At 43.6% G+C, this 20,885-nt stretch overlaps 1 protein-coding gene across 3 annotated transcripts in view; it reads left to right on the plus strand.

The window, feature by feature from the left end:
- Window positions 1-369: 369 nt before the first annotated feature.
- ATP2A2 (ATPase sarcoplasmic/endoplasmic reticulum Ca2+ transporting 2) overlaps window positions 370-20,885 on the plus strand; it is a 70,717-nt gene continuing 50,201 nt past the window's right edge. For all 3 annotated transcript variants that reach the window (XM_050749666.1, XM_050749668.1, XM_050749667.1), the window contains exons 1-5: window positions 370-489; window positions 1,191-1,208; window positions 1,292-1,374; window positions 10,600-10,704; window positions 15,238-15,376. In XM_050749666.1, the coding sequence (XP_050605623.1) occupies window positions 372-489; window positions 1,191-1,208; window positions 1,292-1,374; window positions 10,600-10,704; window positions 15,238-15,376 (463 nt within the window). In that variant the 5' untranslated portion in view covers window positions 370-371. The remainder of the gene's footprint in view (window positions 490-1,190; window positions 1,209-1,291; window positions 1,375-10,599; window positions 10,705-15,237; window positions 15,377-20,885) is intronic.

Consider the following 20,885-nt stretch of genomic DNA (forward strand, 5'->3'; position numbering starts at 1 on the left):
GGCGCCCCCTCCTCCGGCCCGGGCGGGGCCTCTGATCGCCTCAAGAGAACGGGGAGGGGGCTCGGGGGCCGCGGCCTGCGCTCCCCGCGGGCGGCTGAGGGCGAGGGAGGCCCTCCCTTCTGCGAGGGGAGGGAGGGTCAGGAGCCCCCCACCCGCCCTGCGGAGCTCGGGGCCGCGCGAGGGGCGGTTGTCTGGGGGAGGGGGCGCGGGGTGATTCAGCGCCCGGCGAGGCGGAAGCGGCCGCAGGAGGAGGAGGGGAGCGCCCGTCCGCGCCTGGGCTCCCGGGGTGGCACGAGCCCGCGGCCGGAGTGCGAGGCGGAGGCGAGGAGGCCGCGGGGACGGGAGGCGAGGCTGGCCGGGCCTCCGAAGCCATGGAGAACGCGCACACAAAGACGGTAGAGGAGGTGCTGGGCCACTTCGGCGTCAACGAGAGTACGGGGCTGAGCCTGGAGCAGGTCAAGAAGCTCAAGGAGAGATGGGGCTCCAACGGTAGGTGCCGGGCGTTCGGCTACAGGGGCCCGGCGCGGCCCGGAGAGCCAGGGAAGATGGCTGACTGGGCTCCACCTCGTGGGCTTCGGCTCCGCGCCCGCCGACGGCTGCGGGCGGAGGGTCGGGCCGGCGCGGCGGCCCCGCAGGGGAGAAAGGGGCTGCGGGTCTCGCCTCGCCTCGCCTCCCTTGGACCTCCTCGCGTCTCGGGCCCTGGATCTTCTCGGCGCGCAAGGCTCGGAGGCTTCTCTCCAGCAGCAGCCGGTCCCGGTGGAGGGAGGGACGAGGCTCCTGCAGCTGGGTTGAGCCCGGCAAGACGTTTTCTCGTCCCCTGCCGATTTATGAGGCGTCGAGGTCGTTGGAAAGCCTCTGACCGTTCTTGTCCTACCCAGAGTTACACATCTGGCAGAAGTGATGACATCGCTGAAACCACTCCTCGGTTCAGGAGCCCTAAGTGATTTCACGCTTAGGGCTAGACCTCAGGCCATTGATTACAAAGAGTGCATGCTTTCTTGAGATATCTTTGTAGTATACCTTCTGCTAAAAAAAATTGGATATTCCTATAGCTAGGTCTGTGTTTTGAAGATACTGATGCTTAGAATTGTAGCAGTTCTTTTTAGAAAGACGGAGTGCTAAAATGTCTCTCTCTTTCTTTTTTAACCTCCCTCTTGACACATTGCCTGGCGAATTTCTACATTCTACAGAGTTACCGGCTGAAGAAGGTAATCTTAACATTTTTTTTTTCCCTCTCTTGGTGAGCTGATGGTAAGATGACAGCTACAACACATGTGTTTGTTTCTTACAGGAAAAACCTTGCTGGAACTTGTGATTGAGCAGTTTGAAGACTTGCTAGTTAGGATTTTATTACTGGCAGCATGTATATCTTTTGTAAGTATGAAAAAATTTATTTTCTTTCCCCCAGAAAGGTGAAAGTATTCCATAGATAAATCAGAAAACAAATGGTGTCCATTGGGTGAAAACATATTGGGAGTTACAAGCTGTGTCTCCATGTTTAAAAACAATCTGGGCATTTTAAAATTACGAACAAAACACTTGAAGCCATTGATATTCAGAAAATAGATGCCTGACATTTATAATGCAATTAGGAGTTGTCCCAGAGTGTGGCATGGTCTTACAAATTCTTGTGGTTTATCAGCTTTTAATATCAAAAAGTTCTTCACTGGGAAGCCTTTAATGTTTTGGGTTCTTCCATTGTTACCGTGTTGTAAGATCATACTAAGATGATGTTGGACTCTTTGTAGTCTGTAAATAGAACTTACAAAAGGAATATTCCAGTTGCTTTCCCTTCCTGGTAATGGCAAGGTGACAGTTGTTCCTGACGGTGACAAGAATGATGACGGCTGTGATGGCACCCTTGTTGACCAAATTTGGTCACTGACCTTTAGGGTGGTATATTTATCTAAATTGGACCCCTGTCTTAAGTGATTCTTAGGTTGGAAGAACAAGGTTTAGTACAGTTGGTTTTAGATCTTAAAGGAAAAAAACCAGCATGGTGTTTTTTCTTGTTCTGTGTGTGCTTACCCACTTGAGTGCTATACGGTTGCTAAGAAACTAGTGAAATGCAAAGAACTACAGCAGAAAAAAGGTGTTGGGGTGGCAAGTATATTTCTAGGTTTTTAACTTTTTTTTAAATGTTCGGTATTAATTTTTTGTTGCATTTTTTTTTCCTTGGGCAGTAGACTGCTTGGTAGTTTTCCTAAAAATAATCATGAATAGGACACAGATGTTCCTAATCCTAGTAGCATGAGATGCCTTTTATTCTTGAATTACAGTATTACAAAAACCACAATAAGTGAAATTCACCCAGTGTAGTACTTCTTTCTAGTTAAAACAAAATTGACAAAACTTCACGGTTTTGGTTTTGTACATACTTGTATATGCAGGTCCCAGGGATCAGCCTCAGTCTTTGTGACAACCATACCATAGAGGGCTATTTTGAGAACAAAATAAAGCAGTGGGCATTTATCTAGTTCAGATGAGGAAAAGATTAAATTTATACCCATCTTTTAAGTAGATAGTGGCAGCAGGAAATAAATTTTTGGAATAATTTTTATGTAAATCCTGCTGTGAGACTGTATTAGGCCATATTAGCCAAGTGGTGTGTAGCCATTAATAATTCAGTCCCCAAGAACCTTTTCTGTGGTTTTCATTGATTAAAATGGGGACTTACATAGCAAACCATTCAGCATTGTGAGTCAATCACAGTGTACCTCTGACATAATCTGTTTCTCCTTGATTAAAAAATGTTCCCCCAGAAAATGGCTGCTGTTTTACCAATTAAGGGAAATGAGTAGAGCTGTTTGATTAACTGTAGTTTATCAATACATTGTCATGGGGCAAAATAAATAATACATTTGGAGGTAGTGTAAGATTTGTATTTAACTGGGTACATAATTCTGAAATAGCATTGGCAGTTAAATAATGGGATCTGATAAGGTCATTGGGAACTTCTTAGAAGTTAATCAGCTGACATATACGAGCCAGAAGCAAAATACAGTTTTATTGAATTCTGTGTGTTACAAGTTGAAGCAGTATAGGAAACCACGCTACTGGTGTTACTATTGAGGTTGCATTGGGTCTCTCTTTTGAGTGGCCAGTTTGATTTTATATTAGCATTTTAAATTAATGATGTGTGTGGGTTTTGTTTTTTACTTTGAAGTAATTAGAGGCTTTTAGTTTGTAGGCATTTCAAGCAGGTTTTTAAATAAATGCTTTAATTTTTTTGATAAGGTAGGACCTTGGCTTTTTGGAGCATTATAGAGCTATATTTTGGAGTTGAAATTTGAGTTCCTTTTTGGTAACTGTGGAGTTACTGCTCAGGAAATGAACTATGTTACATTTTTATTTTATGAGTTGGTAAATAGCAAAAGAATAAGTGTTTCGGGAATACTTCTATAGAATTAATTTGCTTTGGTTTGTTTGATCAAGGAATTGCAGATATAAGACCTGTTGTGTTGATTTTCTTCATGTGGGGTTGGGTAGTGCCGCTACATTGTCTTTAGTGTTTCATTCCTCTAGTCTATCTTTTAAAAGAAAGAGCCCTGACTCTTTTTTGTATCAGTTTGTTTATTCCTATTGATGTAACAGAAAAAACATGGTAGACTATTCAGGTTTTTTTGGAGAAGTGACTAGGGATTCTTATATACATCATGCATCATCAAGTCATGCTCATATTAAAAAGAATATTGGTGATTTCAAATATCTAAGTAGTAAATTGTTAACTATAGTAATATTTTGCTGTGGCATAAAATAGGAAGCTGCATTAATGTTTTATGCTTGTGACCTGTAGGGATCTAGTTTAATTTGTAATATTGGCCAAAGTGTTTTTTTGAAACGGTCACTTGGATTGAAAGAAGTAAGCTTCATCTCCCAGTGCATAGGAACATTAGAAATTGCTTAATTTGACATGCAAGACCCCCCGCCATCATTCACTTTATCTTTTCATTCTCTTCTTGATTACCAACTTTGCTCTAAATGTAACACATCATATGGTTGCTTGACTGGAAAGCCTGCCCTTTTCTCTCTTCCTGCTTTGTTAAGATATTTATTGAGCACCTGTCACAGACACTGGGGGTACAGTAGTGAATAAAACGGAGAGGGAGCCCTAGCTGGAGGATAATACTGTTGAGAAAAATAAAACAAGGGGGTTCGGATTATCAGAGCATGTGAAAGGCGGTACAGTTTTCAAATTGGGTGGTCAGGGAAGTCCTTGAAGGTGACATTAGCGAAAAGACCTGAAGGAGGTAGGCATTAAGGCCATGGTGGTCTCACTCCCATCTGTTTAAATCATAAAGTCATAATTAATATGGTAATAACTGCATAGGTTTCTCTACCTTCCACCCTCATTTCCCATGTCAGCTACTTAGATTGACCCTAAAATGCTAATAAAACTTTCTAGGCTATGGCACTTCTCAGCCTTTACATTACATTTGACCATTTGCATGTGTGTGTCTTTTTTCTTCCTACTAGACCCCCTTGAAAAGTACCTTATTTTTTTAGAGTTAGTGCTTTTTTTTTTTTTTTTTTTTTTTTTTAAATACGTAGACAGAGTCTCACTCTTGTTGCCCGGGCTGGAGCACAGTGGCGCAATCTCGGCTCACTGCAACCTCCATCTCCTGGGTTGAAGTGAATCTCTTGCCTCAGCCTCCTGAGTAGCTGGGATTACAGGTGTCCACCACCATGCCCAGGTAATTTTTGTATTTTTAGTAGAGACAGGGTTTCCCCTTTGTTGGCCAGGCTGGTCTCGAACTCCTGACCTCAGGTGATCTGCCCCCCCTCAGCCTTCCAAAGTGCTGGGATGACAGGCATGAGCCACTGCGCCTGGCCTAAGTTAGTGCTTTTGATGTCACAAATATTTGGGTGAGTTTGTTTCAGTAGAATTTTCTGAAAATATATGAGACCTTTTTACTGTAATTTCTCAGAAGAAAATACTCAAAGTATTTGATATTGGATTTGTAGTGATTTTAATTTTCTTCTGTTTCTTTTAATTTTTGATTTTAAAAATGGGATAAGAAGGGCAAATTACTGATTGGTTTAACTAGTTTATTTAGAGCTTTTCTTAATGGTTTGAAAGGTGGATTTAATAGAGTACTTTTTTAAAAGAAGATTGTTTTCTCATGCCTGCAAACATTGAATGTTTTTACATAGCTTTATATCTGGATCAGAAGAGAATGAGTTCTAATTCATACTTTTTATTTTTTCGCATTTTATTAATGACTGAAAGAATTGTTTCCCCCCCAGAAATTATCGTAACATTTATTGGTAATTCTTTGTATCTTTTTTGAAATGTTTAATTTCCATTTCCTCTTTTTTTTTAAAAAAAAACTTGATGTAAATTTCTTTATTTATTGAGCAATTGTTTGAGGGCCCAAAGGCACAGTACAAGTTTCTGAGAATACTAGGAGCAAAATGTGCTTATGATTTTTTTAAGCACTTTTTTCCTTTCATTTTCTTTTTATGATGCTAAGAGCTCTTCCTGTTATCACAGTGTATAGATATCTGAGTCACAACATCATGACTGTCTTCCAGTTTACAGCAGAACGTGCTTTTTACCTTGGATTAAAATTTGCTTTATTTGGCCGGGTGCAGTGGCTCATGCCTGTAATCCCAGCGCTTTGGGAGGCCGAGGTGGGTGGATCATTTGAGGTCAGGAGTTCGAGACCAGCCTGGCCAACATGGTGAAACCCTGCCTGTACTAAAAATACAAAAATTAGCCAGGCATGGTGGTGGGTGCCTGTAGTCCCAGCTACTCAGGAGGCTGAGGCAGGAGAATCACTTGAGCCCGGGAGGCGGAGGTTGCAGTGAGCCGAGATTGCGCCACTGCACTCCAACCTGAGCAACAAAGTGAGACTCCATCTCAAAAAAAAAAAAATTGCTTTATTATAGTTATCAGAAGTATAATGCAGTACAGAGTGTTGTACAGTATTTCAGTGCTGTACAGAGATTAATCTTGTAGATAATAATTGGAGGATACTCTATCCCTACTCTATTTTAAGCAGTTTAAAGTGGTTGAGTGTTCATTAGCAAATGGTTACCTTGAATAATACTGGCATATTTGAAGCACTGAACTTGTTTGATGTAAGTCCCAGAAGACAGGTATTATTGTATTTAGCACAAAGCAAAGGGAAGAAGGAACACTGTTTATGTCTAAAACTATGGGGCAGTGGTCTTCTGTTTCACTTTTCTTTGCTGCTGTTCATGAAGCTTGTTACCTTTTTGCTGTCTTTTTTTTGAGACGGAGTCCCGCTCTGTCACCCAGACTGGAGTGCAGTGGTGCAATCTCAGCTCACTGCAACCTCTACCTCTCAGGTTCAAGTGATTCTCCTGCCTCAGCCTCCCGAGTAGCTGGGATTACAGGCATGCGCCACCATGTAGAGACGGAGTTTCTCCATGTTGACCAGGCTGGTCTCCAACTCTTGGCCTTAGATGATCCGCCTGCCTCAGCTTCCCAAAGTGCTGGGATTACAGACATGAGCCACCTCACCCAGCCCAGATAATCCTTTTTACACATTGCTTAAAATTTTCTGTTTTCCTGGAAATAGGGTCTTCTGTCACCCAGCGGAGGAATGCAGTGGAGTGATTATAGCTCACTGCAGCCTCAGACATATGGGCTGAAGCCTGATTCTTGAGCCTCCCAAATAGGTGGGACTATAGGTGTGAGCCATCATGCTTGCTTTGTCTTTTTTTTTTTTTTTTTTTTTTTTTGAGACGAAGTCTTACTCTCACCTAGGCTGGAATGTAGTAGTGGCACGATCATCGCCCATTATAACTGCAAACTCCTGGTTTCAAGCAATCTTCCCGAGTAGTGAGGACTTACAGGTATGCCCTGCCATGCCCAACTAATTAAAAAAAATTTTTTTTTATAGAGATAGGGTCTCGCTATGTTACTCAAGCTAGTCTCCAATTCCTGGCCTCTAAAGATTTTCCCAAAACATTGGGATTATAGGCATGAGCCACCTCACCCAGATGAAACAGATAATTCTTTTTTTTCCCCCTTTGAGATGGAGTTTTGCTCTTGTCGGCCAGGCTGGAGAGAAATGGTGTGATCTCGGCTCTCAGTAACCTCTGCCTCCCGGGTTCAAGCGATTCTCCTGTCTCAGCTTCCCCAGTAGCTGGGATTACAGGCGTCCGCCACAACACCTCGCTAATTTTTTGTGTTTTAGTAGAGATGGGGTTTTGCCCTGTTGGTCAGGCTGGTCTTGAACTCCTGACCTCAGGTAATCTGTCCACCTCAGCCTCCCAAAGTGCTGTGATTACAGGTGTGAGCCACCGCGCCTGGCTTGAAACAGATAATTCTTTATATTCAGCCTATTGTCAAGATTTTTAGAAACATTTTCCCAGTTCCTTGTATAAATATACTTTGTATAACTTCTGGCAAACCATAATTATGAACTAACATTACTCCAGTGCTATAATACTGCAGTAAGGGATCTTGCATTTCAGTAATGTCACTCATCCAGTTTTCCTCCCCTTTCTCTTAACCCATCTCCCTCCCAGTCTCGTGGATTCTTTTGTCAGCAGTCCTCTTTCTCCTTATACAAGGCAAGAGGTTTTCTTACCAATAGAACAGAACTGTTAAGGACTGCCCAACATAATCTGATACGCTTGTTCTTCATTTTGGCCTGTAATATTTTAAAGCAGAGTTTTGCTCTGACAGTCCCATCACTGCTTGCTATTGTCTTTCCCTTTGCTCTAGCTGACAGGGGATATTGCTTTAAGTTTGTTCCCCAGGCTTTACTGCCAAGAGGGAAATTCATACCCACTTTAACAAGGTGTGAAGCTTATCTTACAGTTGCTAATGCCTCACTGACCTTTTGGAAAGGTCATAGTTACTCTTCAAGTTGAGTGATTTTTCTCCCCCAAGAGCGAATTAAAGTTTCTTATTTCTGATATGCTCTCCTTGGCAAATGTTTGAAAGTCTAATATCAGAGCAGCTGTGATCCTGCATCTATCAAAATTTATAACTTCCTAGAGAAGTTTTCATTCTGGCATTATTCCTGGCCTTAACACTAGAACGCCCTGTTGAGAGTATACAGTAACATTTATCATACTCATTCTGTTTTTCTCTTGCCTTAGCTTAATGGACGTTGGTGGTGATTGGCATCTGTCAGGACTTGGTTGGTCCTGGTGCCTCCTGTTTTTGTTTTTGTTTTTTTGTCCTGCTCAGATATTTCTTATTCATGGTTACCTTCTTCTAATGAGTCATTTGGATTCATTATTGCCATAAATCATTTGGAGGAGTGCTTTCATGATTTACTGAGTAGATCTTTTAAAGAAGATTGTGAAATATGCAAACATTTTAAGCAATTTTTTTTAATTAAAAAATTCGACCTCCAAGATTAAATCATTAGATATGGTTAACATTGTTTCTGGATTGGTAAGTTTCCACAAAAAGAGGTTTTAAAATTTTTAACCACATAGACCACTCTTTACCATATTCATTATTCTTAGTATTCATTGTGGTGGGTTCTCTCTTTTTACCACATTTATAGTTGTTGGATTGAGAAGTGCAATGTGACTCTTACTCTGTGGTCTTTAACTCTTAACAAGGTTATAGTTGTGTGAGCTAAAAGTTTAATCGTCTGCCCCTTTTTCTTGGGGCAGTGCTCTGTGACCAGTTACATTTTTGGACTTAAGTTATCTCTGAAGTGCTGTGTTGCTGTATAGATGTCTTATGGAAGATAATCTACAAAATACACTTCGGATGTCACAACAGCTTTGTGGTTCTAAAACAGCCTTCAGTAGTACCACTAAAAATAAATAGGGAATTAACTGGTTTTTTGTTTCTTTTATAGAGATGAGGGTCTCAGTATGTTGCCCAGGCTGGTCTCAAGCTCCTGGCATGAAACGATCCTCCTGCCTTGACTTCCCAAAGTGCTGGGATTACAGACATAAGCCACTGTTCCTGGCCTAGAATTAACAGTTTATATATGCTCTAAATAAAGTCAATGATCAGGTTGTTTATACTGTGAATTTATGTCACATGGATATTACTTAATATGAATAATAACCAAATGAACATGACTTAGATGATCACCTTTTACTTTAATCAAGAATTGAAGTTTTATTTTTTCTAAATAGATACATATAAAATGAATGGAATTTATTCCCTCTCCCCAGATTTTATTTGGATTCTAAAATGGAATTATTACATCAGAAGATAAGGTATTTTTAAGAAATGTAGTTGTTTTTTTGAGACTGAGTCTTGCTCTGACACCCAGGCTGGTGTGCAGTGGTGCGATCTCAGCTCACTGCAACCTTTGCCTCCCAGGTTCAAGGGATTCTCCTGCCTCAACTTCCCAACTAGATAGGTCTACAAGTGTGCACCACCACACCTGGCTAATTTTTTGTGTTTCTAGTAGAGGTGGTTTCACCTTGTTGGCCAGGCTGGTCTTGAACTCCTGACCTCAGGTGATCTACTTGCCTCGGCCTCCCAAAGTGTTGGGATTACAGACTTGAGCCACCACACCCAGCTAAGAAGTATAGTTTTTTGTTTGTTTGTTTTTTGAGTTTCGCTCTTGTTGCCCAGGCTGGAGTGCAATGGTGCGATCTTGGCTCACCGCAACCTCTGCCTCCTGGATACAAGTGATTCTCCTGCCTCAGCCTTCTGAGTAACTGGGATTATAGGCATGCACCACCATACCCCGCTAATTTTGTAATTTTAGTATTGATAGGGTTTCTTCATGTTGATCAGGCTGGTCTCCAGCTCCTGACCCCAGGTGGATCCCCCTGGCTTGGCCTCCCAAAGTGCTGGGATTACAGGGGTGAACCACCGCACCCAGCTTTTTTCTGTTGTTTTTTGAGACCGAGTCTTGCTTTGTTGCCCAGGCTGGAGTGCAATGGCACGATCTCGGCTCACTGCCACCTCTGCCTCCTGGGTACAAGTGATTCTCTTGCCTCAGCCTCCCCAGTAGCTGGGATTACTGACACGCACCACCATGCCCAGGTAATTTTTTTGTGTTTTTAGTAGAGAAGGGGTTTTGCCATGTTGGCCAGGCTGGTCTGGAACTCCTGACCTTAGGTGATTGCCCGCCTCAGCCTCCCAGAGTGTTGGGATTACAGGTGTGAGCCACTGTGCCCAGCTGAAGTATAGTCTTGACTTCGAATAATTGTTATGAACAAGATATAGCCGGTTGTTTATATAATTGCATTTTGCTACCATTTGTTTCTAGAGAAAGAAAATAGATTTTGTCTATCATAATCCCTTTAGTGCTAGCCACTTTTTTTTTTTTTTTTTTGCGTTTTCGCTCTTGTTGCCCAGGCTGGAGTGCAATGGCATGACCTTGGCTCACTGCAGCCACCGCCTCCCCAGGTTCAAGTGATTCTCTTGCCTCAGCCTCCTCGGTAGCTGGGATTACAGGCACCCACCACCATGCCCGGCTAATTTTTTGTATTTTTAGTAGAGATGGGGTTTTGCCATGTTGGGCAGGTTGGTCTGAAACTCTTGACCTCAGGTGATCTGCCTGCCTCGGCCTCCCAATGTTCTGGGATTACAGGCCTGAGCCACCATGCTCGGCCAGTGCTAGCCACTTTTTAAAAAAATGACATTAAGCCTAAAAAGACACAAATTCTAATGTGCCGTTTCTCTTCTAGGTTTTGGCTTGGTTTGAAGAAGGTGAAGAAACAATTACAGCCTTTGTAGAACCTTTTGTAATTTTACTCATATTAGTAGCCAATGCAATTGTGGGTGTATGGCAGGTAAGCAAAAATTCCTGTACTGCAAAATTTCAGTAAGTTATATAAGTGATTAGGGCTGTATTAATCTTTGTTTTTCCTGATGTATTGAGTAAAAATATGTCTGCGGGAAGTTTACATGTATTTTCCCTTTATTCCATTAATTAATTAATATTTTCTGACACAGTCTCACCCTGTTGTCCAGGCTGGAATGCAGTGGTGTGGTCTCGGCTCACTGCAACCTCTGCTTCCCGGGTTCAAGTGGTTCTTGTGCCTCAGCCTCCCAAGTAGCTGGGACTACAGGCATGCACCACCACGTCCAGCTCATTTTTGTATTTTTTGGTAGAGACAGGGTTTCACCATGTTGGCCAGGCTGGTCTTGAGCTCCTGACCTCAAGTGATCCGCCCTCCTCAGCCTCCCAAAGTGGTGGGATTGCAGGCGTGAGCCACCATGCCCGGCCCATTAATTTAATTAATTGCAAATGTTTGACCTTATGCATATAAACTTTGCAGTTAAGATTGCTCATTCTTCGCCAAGTGTGGTGGCACCGGCCGGTAGTCTCTGCTACTCAAGAGGCTGAGATGGGAGGGTTTGCTTGAACCCAGGAGGTCAAGGCTACAGTGAGCCGTGATCATACCACTGCACTCCAGTCTGGGCAACAGAGCAGCACCGTGTCTCATAAAAAAAATTGTTCATTCTTTTTGGTAGCAAGGAATTAAAGTGGGTGAGAGAAGCTGCTTAAGGAAATGAGAATGTGAGAACCAGTATCTATCTTTATGTCTCCTAGTTGCTTCCTGTGACAAACTTTAAAAGCTCCATGTCATTTTTATTCTCCTTGGGTTTTTTGGTAGGTTTAGCTATAAAAATTGTTTCCCTTTCAGTGCTTACTACAGACTCTGAGACTGAAGATTCATGTTAATTGTTGATCTTTTAGGTATTTGATGGATATAATCACCCCTTTGAGGACTGAAGTAGACACTTTTTTTGTTTTGTTTTGAGACGGAGTCTGTCGCCCAGGCAGGAGTGCAATGGCACGATCTCGGCTCACTGCAACCTCCGCCTCCCAGGCTCAAGCAATTCTGCCTCAGCCTCCTGAATAGCTGGAATTACAGGCGCCCGACACCACGCCAGCTAATTTTTGTATTTTAAGTAGTTTCACCATGTTGGTTAGGCTAGTCTCGAACTCCTGACCAGATGATCCACCCACCTTGGCCTCCCAAAGTGTTAGGATTACAGGCGTCAGCCACCATGCCCGGCCTTTTTTTTTTTTTTTGACCGACTTTCACTCTTGTTGCCCAGGCTGTAGTGCAGTGGTGCAGTCTCACTGCAACCTCCACCTCCCGGATTCAAGTGATCCTCCTGTCTCACCCTCCCGAGTAGCTGGGATTATAGGCGCGTGCCACCATGCACAACTAATGTTTGTATTTTTAATAGAGACGGGGTTTCATTGTATTGGTCAGACTGGTCTCAAACTCCTGACCTCAGTTGATTATTCCTCCCGCCTTGGCCTCCCAGAGTGCTGGGATTACATGCGTGAGCCACCATGCCCGACACATCTTATAAACATACTTAGTCCTGTTGAAATTGTAAACTTCTAATCTTTACTAATAAATGTTAATGATCTTTATGTGGTAGACTCATAGAAAGATGGCCTACTTAGAAATTTATAATTGTGCTATATTCTTCTCTCTCTTTTTTTTTGTTTTTTTTTGTTTGTTTGTTTTTGAGATGGAGTCTCCCTCTATTGCCCAGGCTGGAGTGCAGTGGTGTGATACTGGCTCACTGCAACCTCCGGCTCCTGGGTTTGAGCAATTCTGTTGCCTCAGCTTCCCGAGTAACTGGGATTATAGGTGCCTGCCACCACGCCTGGCTCTTTTTTTTTTTTTTTTTTTTTTTTTTTTGAGACATAGTCTCTCTCTGTCACCCAGGCTGGAGTGCAGTGGTGTGATCTTGGCTCACTGCAAGCTCTACCTCCCGGGTTCACGCCATTCTCCTGCCTCAGCCTCCCAAGTAGCTGGGATTACAGGCACCCACCACCAGACCCAGCTAATTTTTTGTATTTTTAATAGAGACGGGGTTTCACTGTGTTAGCCAGGATGGTCTGGATCTCCTGACCTCGTGATCCGCCTGCCTCGGCCTCCCAAAGTGCTGGGATTACAGGCGTGAGCCACCACACCTGCCTTTTTTTTATTTTTAGTAGAGACACGTTTCACCATGTTAGCCAGGATGGTCTCGATCTCTTGACCTTGTGATCCGCCAGCCTCGGCCTCCCAAAGTGCCGGGATTTCAGGTGTGAGTCACCGCGCCCTGCCTTCTCATGTTTTTCTGAAAAAAAATTACATTTGGTCAGGGCCTGGTGGCTCATGCCTGTAGTATCAGCAGTTTGGGAAGCTGAGGGGTGGATCACTTGAGGTCAGGAGGTCGAGATCAGCCTGGCCAACATGGCGAATCCCGTCTCTACTAAAAATACAGAAAGTTAGCTGGGTGTGGTAGCATGTGCCCCCAGCTACTTGGGAGGCTGAGGCAGGGCTTGAACCTCGGGGACGGAGTTTGCTGTGAGCCGAGATCGTGCCACTGCACTCCAGCCTGGGTGACAGAGCTAGACTCTGTCTCAGAAAAAAAAGATTTGAGTTTTTAGAAAAAGAACATTCTTAAGTCTTTAGTATACTGAATGGTATGAGCAGCAATAGAGGGTTCTGGCCTTTGGAAAGTAAGGAAAATTATGACAGTGTGAGGTAGTATGGGGGGCATGTTATTTTTTTTCTGACCAGTGTCATCAAGGAAGGCTTTCTTTCTTTTTTTTTAAGACGGAGTCTCGCTTTGTCATCCAGGCTGGAGTGCAGTGGCATAATCTCGGCTCACTGCAGCCTCCGCCTCCCGGACTAAAGAGATTCTCCCACGTAGCTGGGATTACAGGCGCGCACCACCACGCCTGGTTAATTTTTTGTATTTTTAGTAGAAACAGGGTTTCACCATGTTGGCCAGGCTGGTCTCGCACTTCCAACCTCAGGCGATCCTCCCACCTCAGCCTCCCAAAGTGCTAGGATTATAGGCATGAGTCACCATGCCCGGCCTTTTCATTGATTGTAATTGTCATCTTTGTCCTCAGAGTCAGAGATAATTTATCTTTTTTCCCCCCCAAGACAGCTTCACTCTTGCCAAGGCTGGAGTGCAGTGTCATGATCGCAGCTCACTGAAATCTCTGTCTCAGGCTTAGAGATCCTCCTCCCACCTCAGCCTCCTGAGCAGCTGGGTCTACAGGTGCATGGCACCACACCAGGATAATTTTTGCATTTTTCGTAGAGGCACTGTCTCGTTACGTTCAGCCCAGGCTGGTCTGGAACTCTTGGGCTCAAGCGATCCTCTTACCTCTGCCTTTCAAAAGTGCTGGGATTACAGGCATGAGCTACTGTGCTCAGCTCATAATTTAAGCATATGCAAAATACAGTGCTCATGGGATATTTGTTTAACCTTGAGCAGTCCAGTTAAATTCTGCCCAACATGATCTTGAAGAGTAAGAATGTCTGATTTGAGATTGATTGAATTTCCCAAATTTAAGGTTTTTTAATACTTTTTCAGGGGTATATACGTCAAAACCAAGGTACACGTGTTACCAGCTTTCATCTTTGTGTCGTTTGATTTTCTTTAGGCTGGTTTGATTCTACAACTTCCATTTTGAAATCGGGAAGAAAATTACGGTGACTACTAATGGTTGATAGTTCATATATGATGTCATGAGAAATATATAACTTGTGACTGGCAGTGCTCTGATGAGAGTTCAGCCATTCATTGGTCTTTACAACTGGAGGGATAGTTCTTAGAATTTGTGAGAGAGATTCATCACTCATAGCGTTTACTGTGTGCCCAAACACAATCTAAGCATGTTACATATGACTTCTTATCCTCACAAACCTTGAGGTAGGAGCTGTTAGTGTTGTCATTTTATAGAAAGTAAACTTGTGTGTTGTGTAACCTCTATACAGTAATGTAACTGCTAAGAGCCTGTATTGAACCCAGGCAGCTTAGCTTAGAGTTGGGTGGTTTTTTGTTTTTTGTTTTTTTTTTGTTTTTGACAGAGTCTTGCTCTGTTGCCCAGGCTGGAGTGCAGTGGTAGGATCTCGTCTCACTGCAGCCTCTGCCTCTCGGATTCAAGCGATTCTTCTGCCTCAGCCTCCCGAGCCCAGACTGTTAGGCTGTACTGCTTCTCATGAGACAGAATTCATTTTAAATGGCAGGGGGATTTGGCTAAAGGTGAAAGCTGTGTTTTACAGTCTTAGGGACAGCACAGTCTATAATTGCTTTCCTTCGTTGTTTTATCCCCTTACCTTAATTGAGTGTACTTACATTTTGTTTTTAATACAAAATAATAAGTGTCCTTGTGTCTGTTGCCGTAGATGTGAATTGTTTAGTGCAAATGTTACTAGTGGGCTTCTTTTTTTTTTACTTTTTTTTAAAATTTTTTTAAAAGATGAGACCTCTAAAATTTTATTCCTTGGGTTAGAAATAATTGCAGTGTCAGGCAGGTCTTTACTACTATTCTGTTTTCTTTTATACAGGAAAGAAATGCTGAAAATGCCATTGAAGCCCTTAAGGAATATGAGCCTGAAATGGGCAAAGTGTATCGACAGGACAGAAAGAGTGTACAGCGGATTAAAGCTAAAGACATAGTTCCTGGTGATATTGTAGAAATTGCTGGTGAGTTGAGTTGGTCATTTTTCTTTTATTCTAGATTGTATTTCCGAATGTAGTCTTTTTCTCAAGGCTCATAATTATATTTAAAATAATTGTTTTCATGTATCAATTAACACATTTTAGTGCCATTCATACAAATCCTGCATTCTCTAAAATTATTTTGAAGTGTTTTAGCACCTCCCTTCCTGTCATTGATAAGGCTTTTGGTTTTTATTTTTAAACAAGGTATTTTGAATTCTACTTGTTTAAATACATTGTAGAACATAAGTGCTAGAGAGGTAAAACCTAATGTTGATTTGACAATTAATTATAGTGAGCAATTTGTTAGAATACTGGCTAATGACGACACTGTTTTTCCTATTTTGGTTCTTGGCACAAATGTTAAGTCATACCTACAACTATCTAATTGAGTTCCTGGTCAAGGGTAATTTCTAGACTCTAAAAGCTATGCTTGGCCCAGCGTGGTAGCTCACGCCTGTAATCCCAGCACTTTGGGTTGCCGAGGCAGGCAGATCACGAGGTCAATAGATTGAGACTACCCTGGCCAACGTGAAACCCCGTCTGTACTAAAAATGCAAAAATTAGTTGGGCGTGGTGGCGCATGTTTGTAGTCCCAACCACTTGTGAGGCTGCGGCAGGAAGAATCGCTTGAACCCGAAAGGCAGAGGTTGCAGTGAGCCGAGATTGCGTCACTGCACTCCAGCTTGATGACAGAGTGAGACTCCATCTCAAAAAAAAAAAAGAAAAAGATACGCTTAAAAATACTTATGTGTTACCCTGAGCCAGGAGTCTCTGCCTGAATTCCAGAGATCAGCTTCAAAGAGTCCATGAATTCACTGTGAGTCCAGAACTCTCCACAGACCTCCAAGGGGTCAGTATCCTCACTGCTCTAGATTAGTGCTGTTGTTTTTTTATTTTATTTTATTTTTTTGAGATGGGAGTCTCTCTCTGTTACCCAGGCTGGAGTGCAGTGGCATGATCTCAACGCACTGCAACCTCTACCTCCCAAGCTCAAGCAATCCTCCCACTTTGCCCCCCAAATAGCTGGGACCACAGGAGCATGCCACCACACTCAGCTAATTTTTATATTTTTTGTAGAGGGGGGGTTTTGCCATGTTGCTCAGGCTAGTCTCAAACTCCTGAGCTCAAGTGATCCTGCCTTGGTGTCCCAAAGTGCTGGGATTACAGGTGTGCCCAGCAGTCATATTTCTGACAGTCCAAAATCACAACACCCCTGGGACCAACCAGAGTAGTCTAGCTGGGTTGCTCGTTTTGGCTGTTTCACTTAGAGAGTCATTACATGCTATTATTCAGATTATCTGGCTTTTCATACCTTTCTGAGTTAAGTATACTATTTACTTTGTTGCTATTTGTGAATTATCTCATAGTAATGCTTTTATACTGACTTGGGAAGGGTGTGCTTTGTCTCTTATTGTCTTACTCATTTTAATGAAAAGAATTCAAAGAGCTGCATCCCTTAACCCATGCTCTACAACTTTGGCCTCTGAAAGGAAATTGCCTTGTCATATTCTCTCATCCAGAAATTTTTGTTGTTCTTCCAGAATAAAAGGATAGTGTTACATATATGCCAGTAAATAGATTATTTGGGACTGTGTAGTATTTGTGTGTAAATGGTGTGTGTAAATGATTTAACACCTTCCTTAAGTATAGTGTTAAGAAAAGTACAACTCAGAATGAAGTGTCTTGGCTATTGGATTTTTTAAAACTTCCTGTTTTGACTGGGCGCGGTGGCTCACACCTGTAATCCCAGCACTTTGGGAGGCTGAGGCAGGTGGATCATGAGGTCAGGAGATCAAAACCATCCTGGCCAAAGTGGTGAAACCCCATCTCTACTAAAAATACAGAAATCAGCTGGGCGTGGTGGCTCCCGCCTATAGTCCCAGCTACTTGGGAGGCTGAGGAGGAGAATTGCTTAAACCCAGGAGGCAGAGGTTGCAGTGAGCTGAGATTGCACCATTTCATTTCAGCCTGGGCGACAGAGCCAGACTCCATTTCAAAGCACAAAATTTTCTGTTTTGACACAAATGTTAACATTTTATCACAGGTGTATTATTCTTTCACTCTGTGTACACACATTTTCGTATGAACTGTTGGAGGGTATATTGCAGACATGATGCCCCTTTACTCCTAAATAACATTTGTTTTATAACATCAAGGATGTTCTCTTATATAACCTCAGTATGATTATCAGAATTAGGAAATTGATACAATAGTATGTAAGATCTTATTCAGAATTTACCAGTTGTCACTTTTTTTGATGAGGGGAAGACAGGGTCTCACTCTGCCACCCAGGCTGGAGTGCAGTGGCACCATCACAGCTCACTGCAGCGTTGACCTCCTGGGCTCAAGTGATTCTCCCACCTCATCCTCCTGAATAACAGATCACAGGCACGAGCCACCACGCACCTGGCTAAGATTTGTATTTTTTTGTAGAGACGGGTCTTGCCATGTTGCCCAGGCTGGTATCTCAAACTCCTGGGCTCAGGCAGTCCTGCCTCAGCCTCCCAAAGTGCTGGGATTACAGGCGTGAGCCCACTGCGCCTGGCCCACATTTTTTTTAATAACAAAAAAATATTTGAGTTAGGGAATTCTGATAGTGATGAAGAAAATAGGTCAGAATGGGGAAGGCTGGAGATACAGGGAGGCTATTTTAGTAGTCTAGACAAGAGATAATGAGGACAGTAACATTAAGAATAATGAAGGAAAGATTTTTGAGTTCATGAATAGTGGCTCTTAAGCAGGAGTGCACATCAGAATCATCTGGGGGCACTCTTTAAAAAAGTTTTTGTCAGGTCTCAACCTAGAATATTAACTCTGAATCTCCACTGGGTACAGAATTCTGATCATGAGTAGTTCAAAAAGTAAGCCTCTGACTTAGTTACAAAGCAGCAGATTTTTTTGTTTTGTTTTGAGATGGAGTTTTGCTCTCGTTGCCCAGGCTGGAGTGCAGTGGCACCATCACGGCTCTTTGCAGCATTGACCTCCTGGGCTCAAGTGATTCTCCCACCTCAGTCTCCTGAATAACTGGGATCACAGGCATGAGCCACCACACACCTGGCTAAGTTTTGTATTTTTTTGTAGAGATGGGTCTTGCCATGTTACTCATGCTGGTCTCTCAAACTCCTGGGCTCAGGCAGTCCTGCCTCAGCCTCCCAAGTAGCTGGGATTACAGGCATGCGCCACTATGCCCAGCTAATTTTGTATTTTTAGTAAATACGGGGTTTCTCCATGTTGATCAGGCTGGTCTCTAACACCTGACCTCAGGTGGTCTGCCCGCCTCAGCCTCCCAAAGTGCTGGGATTACAGGAGTGAGCCACCACGCCCTGACTAAAGCAGTTCCTTTCTCCCTCCCTCCTTCCCTTCCTTCCCTCCACTTCCTCCCCTCCTTTTCCTCCTCTCCCTCCCCTCCCTCTTTCTGTCCTCCCTGTTTTCTTTCTTTCTGTCTCTCTCTCTCTCTTTTTTTTTTTTTTTTTTTTTTTGAGACGGAGTCTCGCTCTGTCGCCCAGGCTGGAGTGCTGTGGCCGGATCTCAGCTCACTGCAAGCTCCGCCTCCCGGGTTCCCGCCATTCTCCTGCCTCAGCCTCCCGAGTAGCTGGGACCACAGGCGCCCGCCACCTCGCCCGGCTAGTTTTTTGTATTTTTTAGTAGAGACGGGGTTTCACCGTGTTAGCCAGGATGGTCTCGATCTCCTGACCTCGTGATCCGCCCGTCTCGGCCTCCCAAAGTGCTGGGATTACAGGCTTGAGCCACCGCGCCCGGCCTTTTTTTTTTTTTTAACTTAGAAACAGGAGCTTGCTCTCTTGTCCAGGCTAGAGTGGAGTAGTGTGATCACTGCAACCTCAAACTCCTTGGTTTCAGGGGTCCTCCTGCCTCAGCCTCCTGAGTGGCTGGTAATACAGACACATGACACCATGCCCAGCGTTTTTTTGAGACGGAGTCTCGCACTGTTGCCCAGGCTGGAGTACAGTGGCACCATCTTGGCTCACTGCAAGCTCTGCCTCCCAGATTTATGCCATTCTCCTACCTCAGCCTCTCAAGTAGCTGGAACTACAGGTGCCCACCACCACGCCCAGCTAATATTTTGTATTTTTAGTAGAGATGGGGTTTCACCGTGTCAGCCAGGATGGTCTCGATCTCCTGACCTTGTGATCCTCCTGCCTCGGCCTCCCAAAGTGCTGGGATTACAGGTGTGAGCCACTGTGCCTGGCTCAAAACAACAAATTTTGATAACTGAATAGATAGGAGAGTATGTAAATCAAAGATACTGACGAGATTTCTAGTTTACGTGACTGGGTGTGATGGTACTCTACTACCTGTAGAAGGAAACATTGGAAAGGAGATTGTTTTTCCACAAATACATGTGGTGGGGGAGATTGTAGATGACATCACCTAAATATGTGTATGAGATTCTGTTTGATTTTATGCTTACCATTTCTTCAGCTGCTTCTTGTTTAATTTTTTTTAAAAAATAGAGACAGGGTCTGTCTATGTTGCTTAGACTGTTCTCAAACTCCTGGCCTCAAGTGATCCTCCTGCCTTGGCCTCCCAGAGTTCTGGGATTTATAGGTGTGAGCCACTACGCTTTGCCTTGTTGGGCTATTTTAGTGTGTTGAGTCTACTTGAAGACTTAGAGAAATTACCACCAAAGCTATTATCCTCAGTTAGCATCAGTAGATGGCAATGGTAGACAGCTTCAGAGGAAACCATAACCGTGATACCTCAAAGCACCATCCTTTTTGAAGAAACAAACAAAAGCCAACTTCTCTTCAATTGGTGACTTTGATTTCTCTGTATCTCTGAATCCTGGTTCTTGCCAGTCCTTCCCGTCTCTTGTAAGACACTCTAACCTAGTTAACTGAGAAACTTGGAAGTCATCTTGATGTTTTTCCCCCCTCTCTTATCCTCTGATTTGTCCGTAAGACCACTGATTCTGTCTCCAGAACACACCCAAGTTCGTGAACTCTGTTTCCTCAGTCAGCGCACTAGTCTAGCCATCATCTCACACCGCAGCTGTCATCATCTCCTAACTAGGCTCTGGCTTCCTTTGTTGTCTTCCTCCAGTCCATTCTCCACACAAGTGCCAGAGTGGTTTCTTAAAGGTTGTGTTATTTATTCATCTGCTGAAAAACCCTTAAGGGACTTTCCCATTGCACTTAAAATACAAAATTCTCTGACCTGATAAACTTTCTTTTTTTTTTTTTTTTTTTTTTTTTTTTTGAGACAGAGTCTGGCTCTGCCGCCCAGGCTGGAGTGCAGTGGCCGGATCTCAGCTCACTGCAAGCTCCGCCTCCCGGGTTCATGCCATTCTCCTGCCTCAGCCTCCCGAGTAGTTGGGACTACAGGCGCCCGCCACCGCGCCCGGCTAGTTTTTTGTATTTTTTAGCAGAGACGGGGTTTCACCGTGTTAGCCAGGATGGTCTCGATCTCCTGACCTCGTGATCCGCCCGTCTCGGCCTCCCAAAGTGCTGGGATTACAGGCTTGAGCCACCGC

Source organism: Macaca thibetana, chromosome 11, assembly GCF_024542745.1.
Source record: "Macaca thibetana thibetana isolate TM-01 chromosome 11, ASM2454274v1, whole genome shotgun sequence".
Classification (NCBI taxonomy): domain Eukaryota; kingdom Metazoa; phylum Chordata; class Mammalia; order Primates; family Cercopithecidae; genus Macaca; species Macaca thibetana.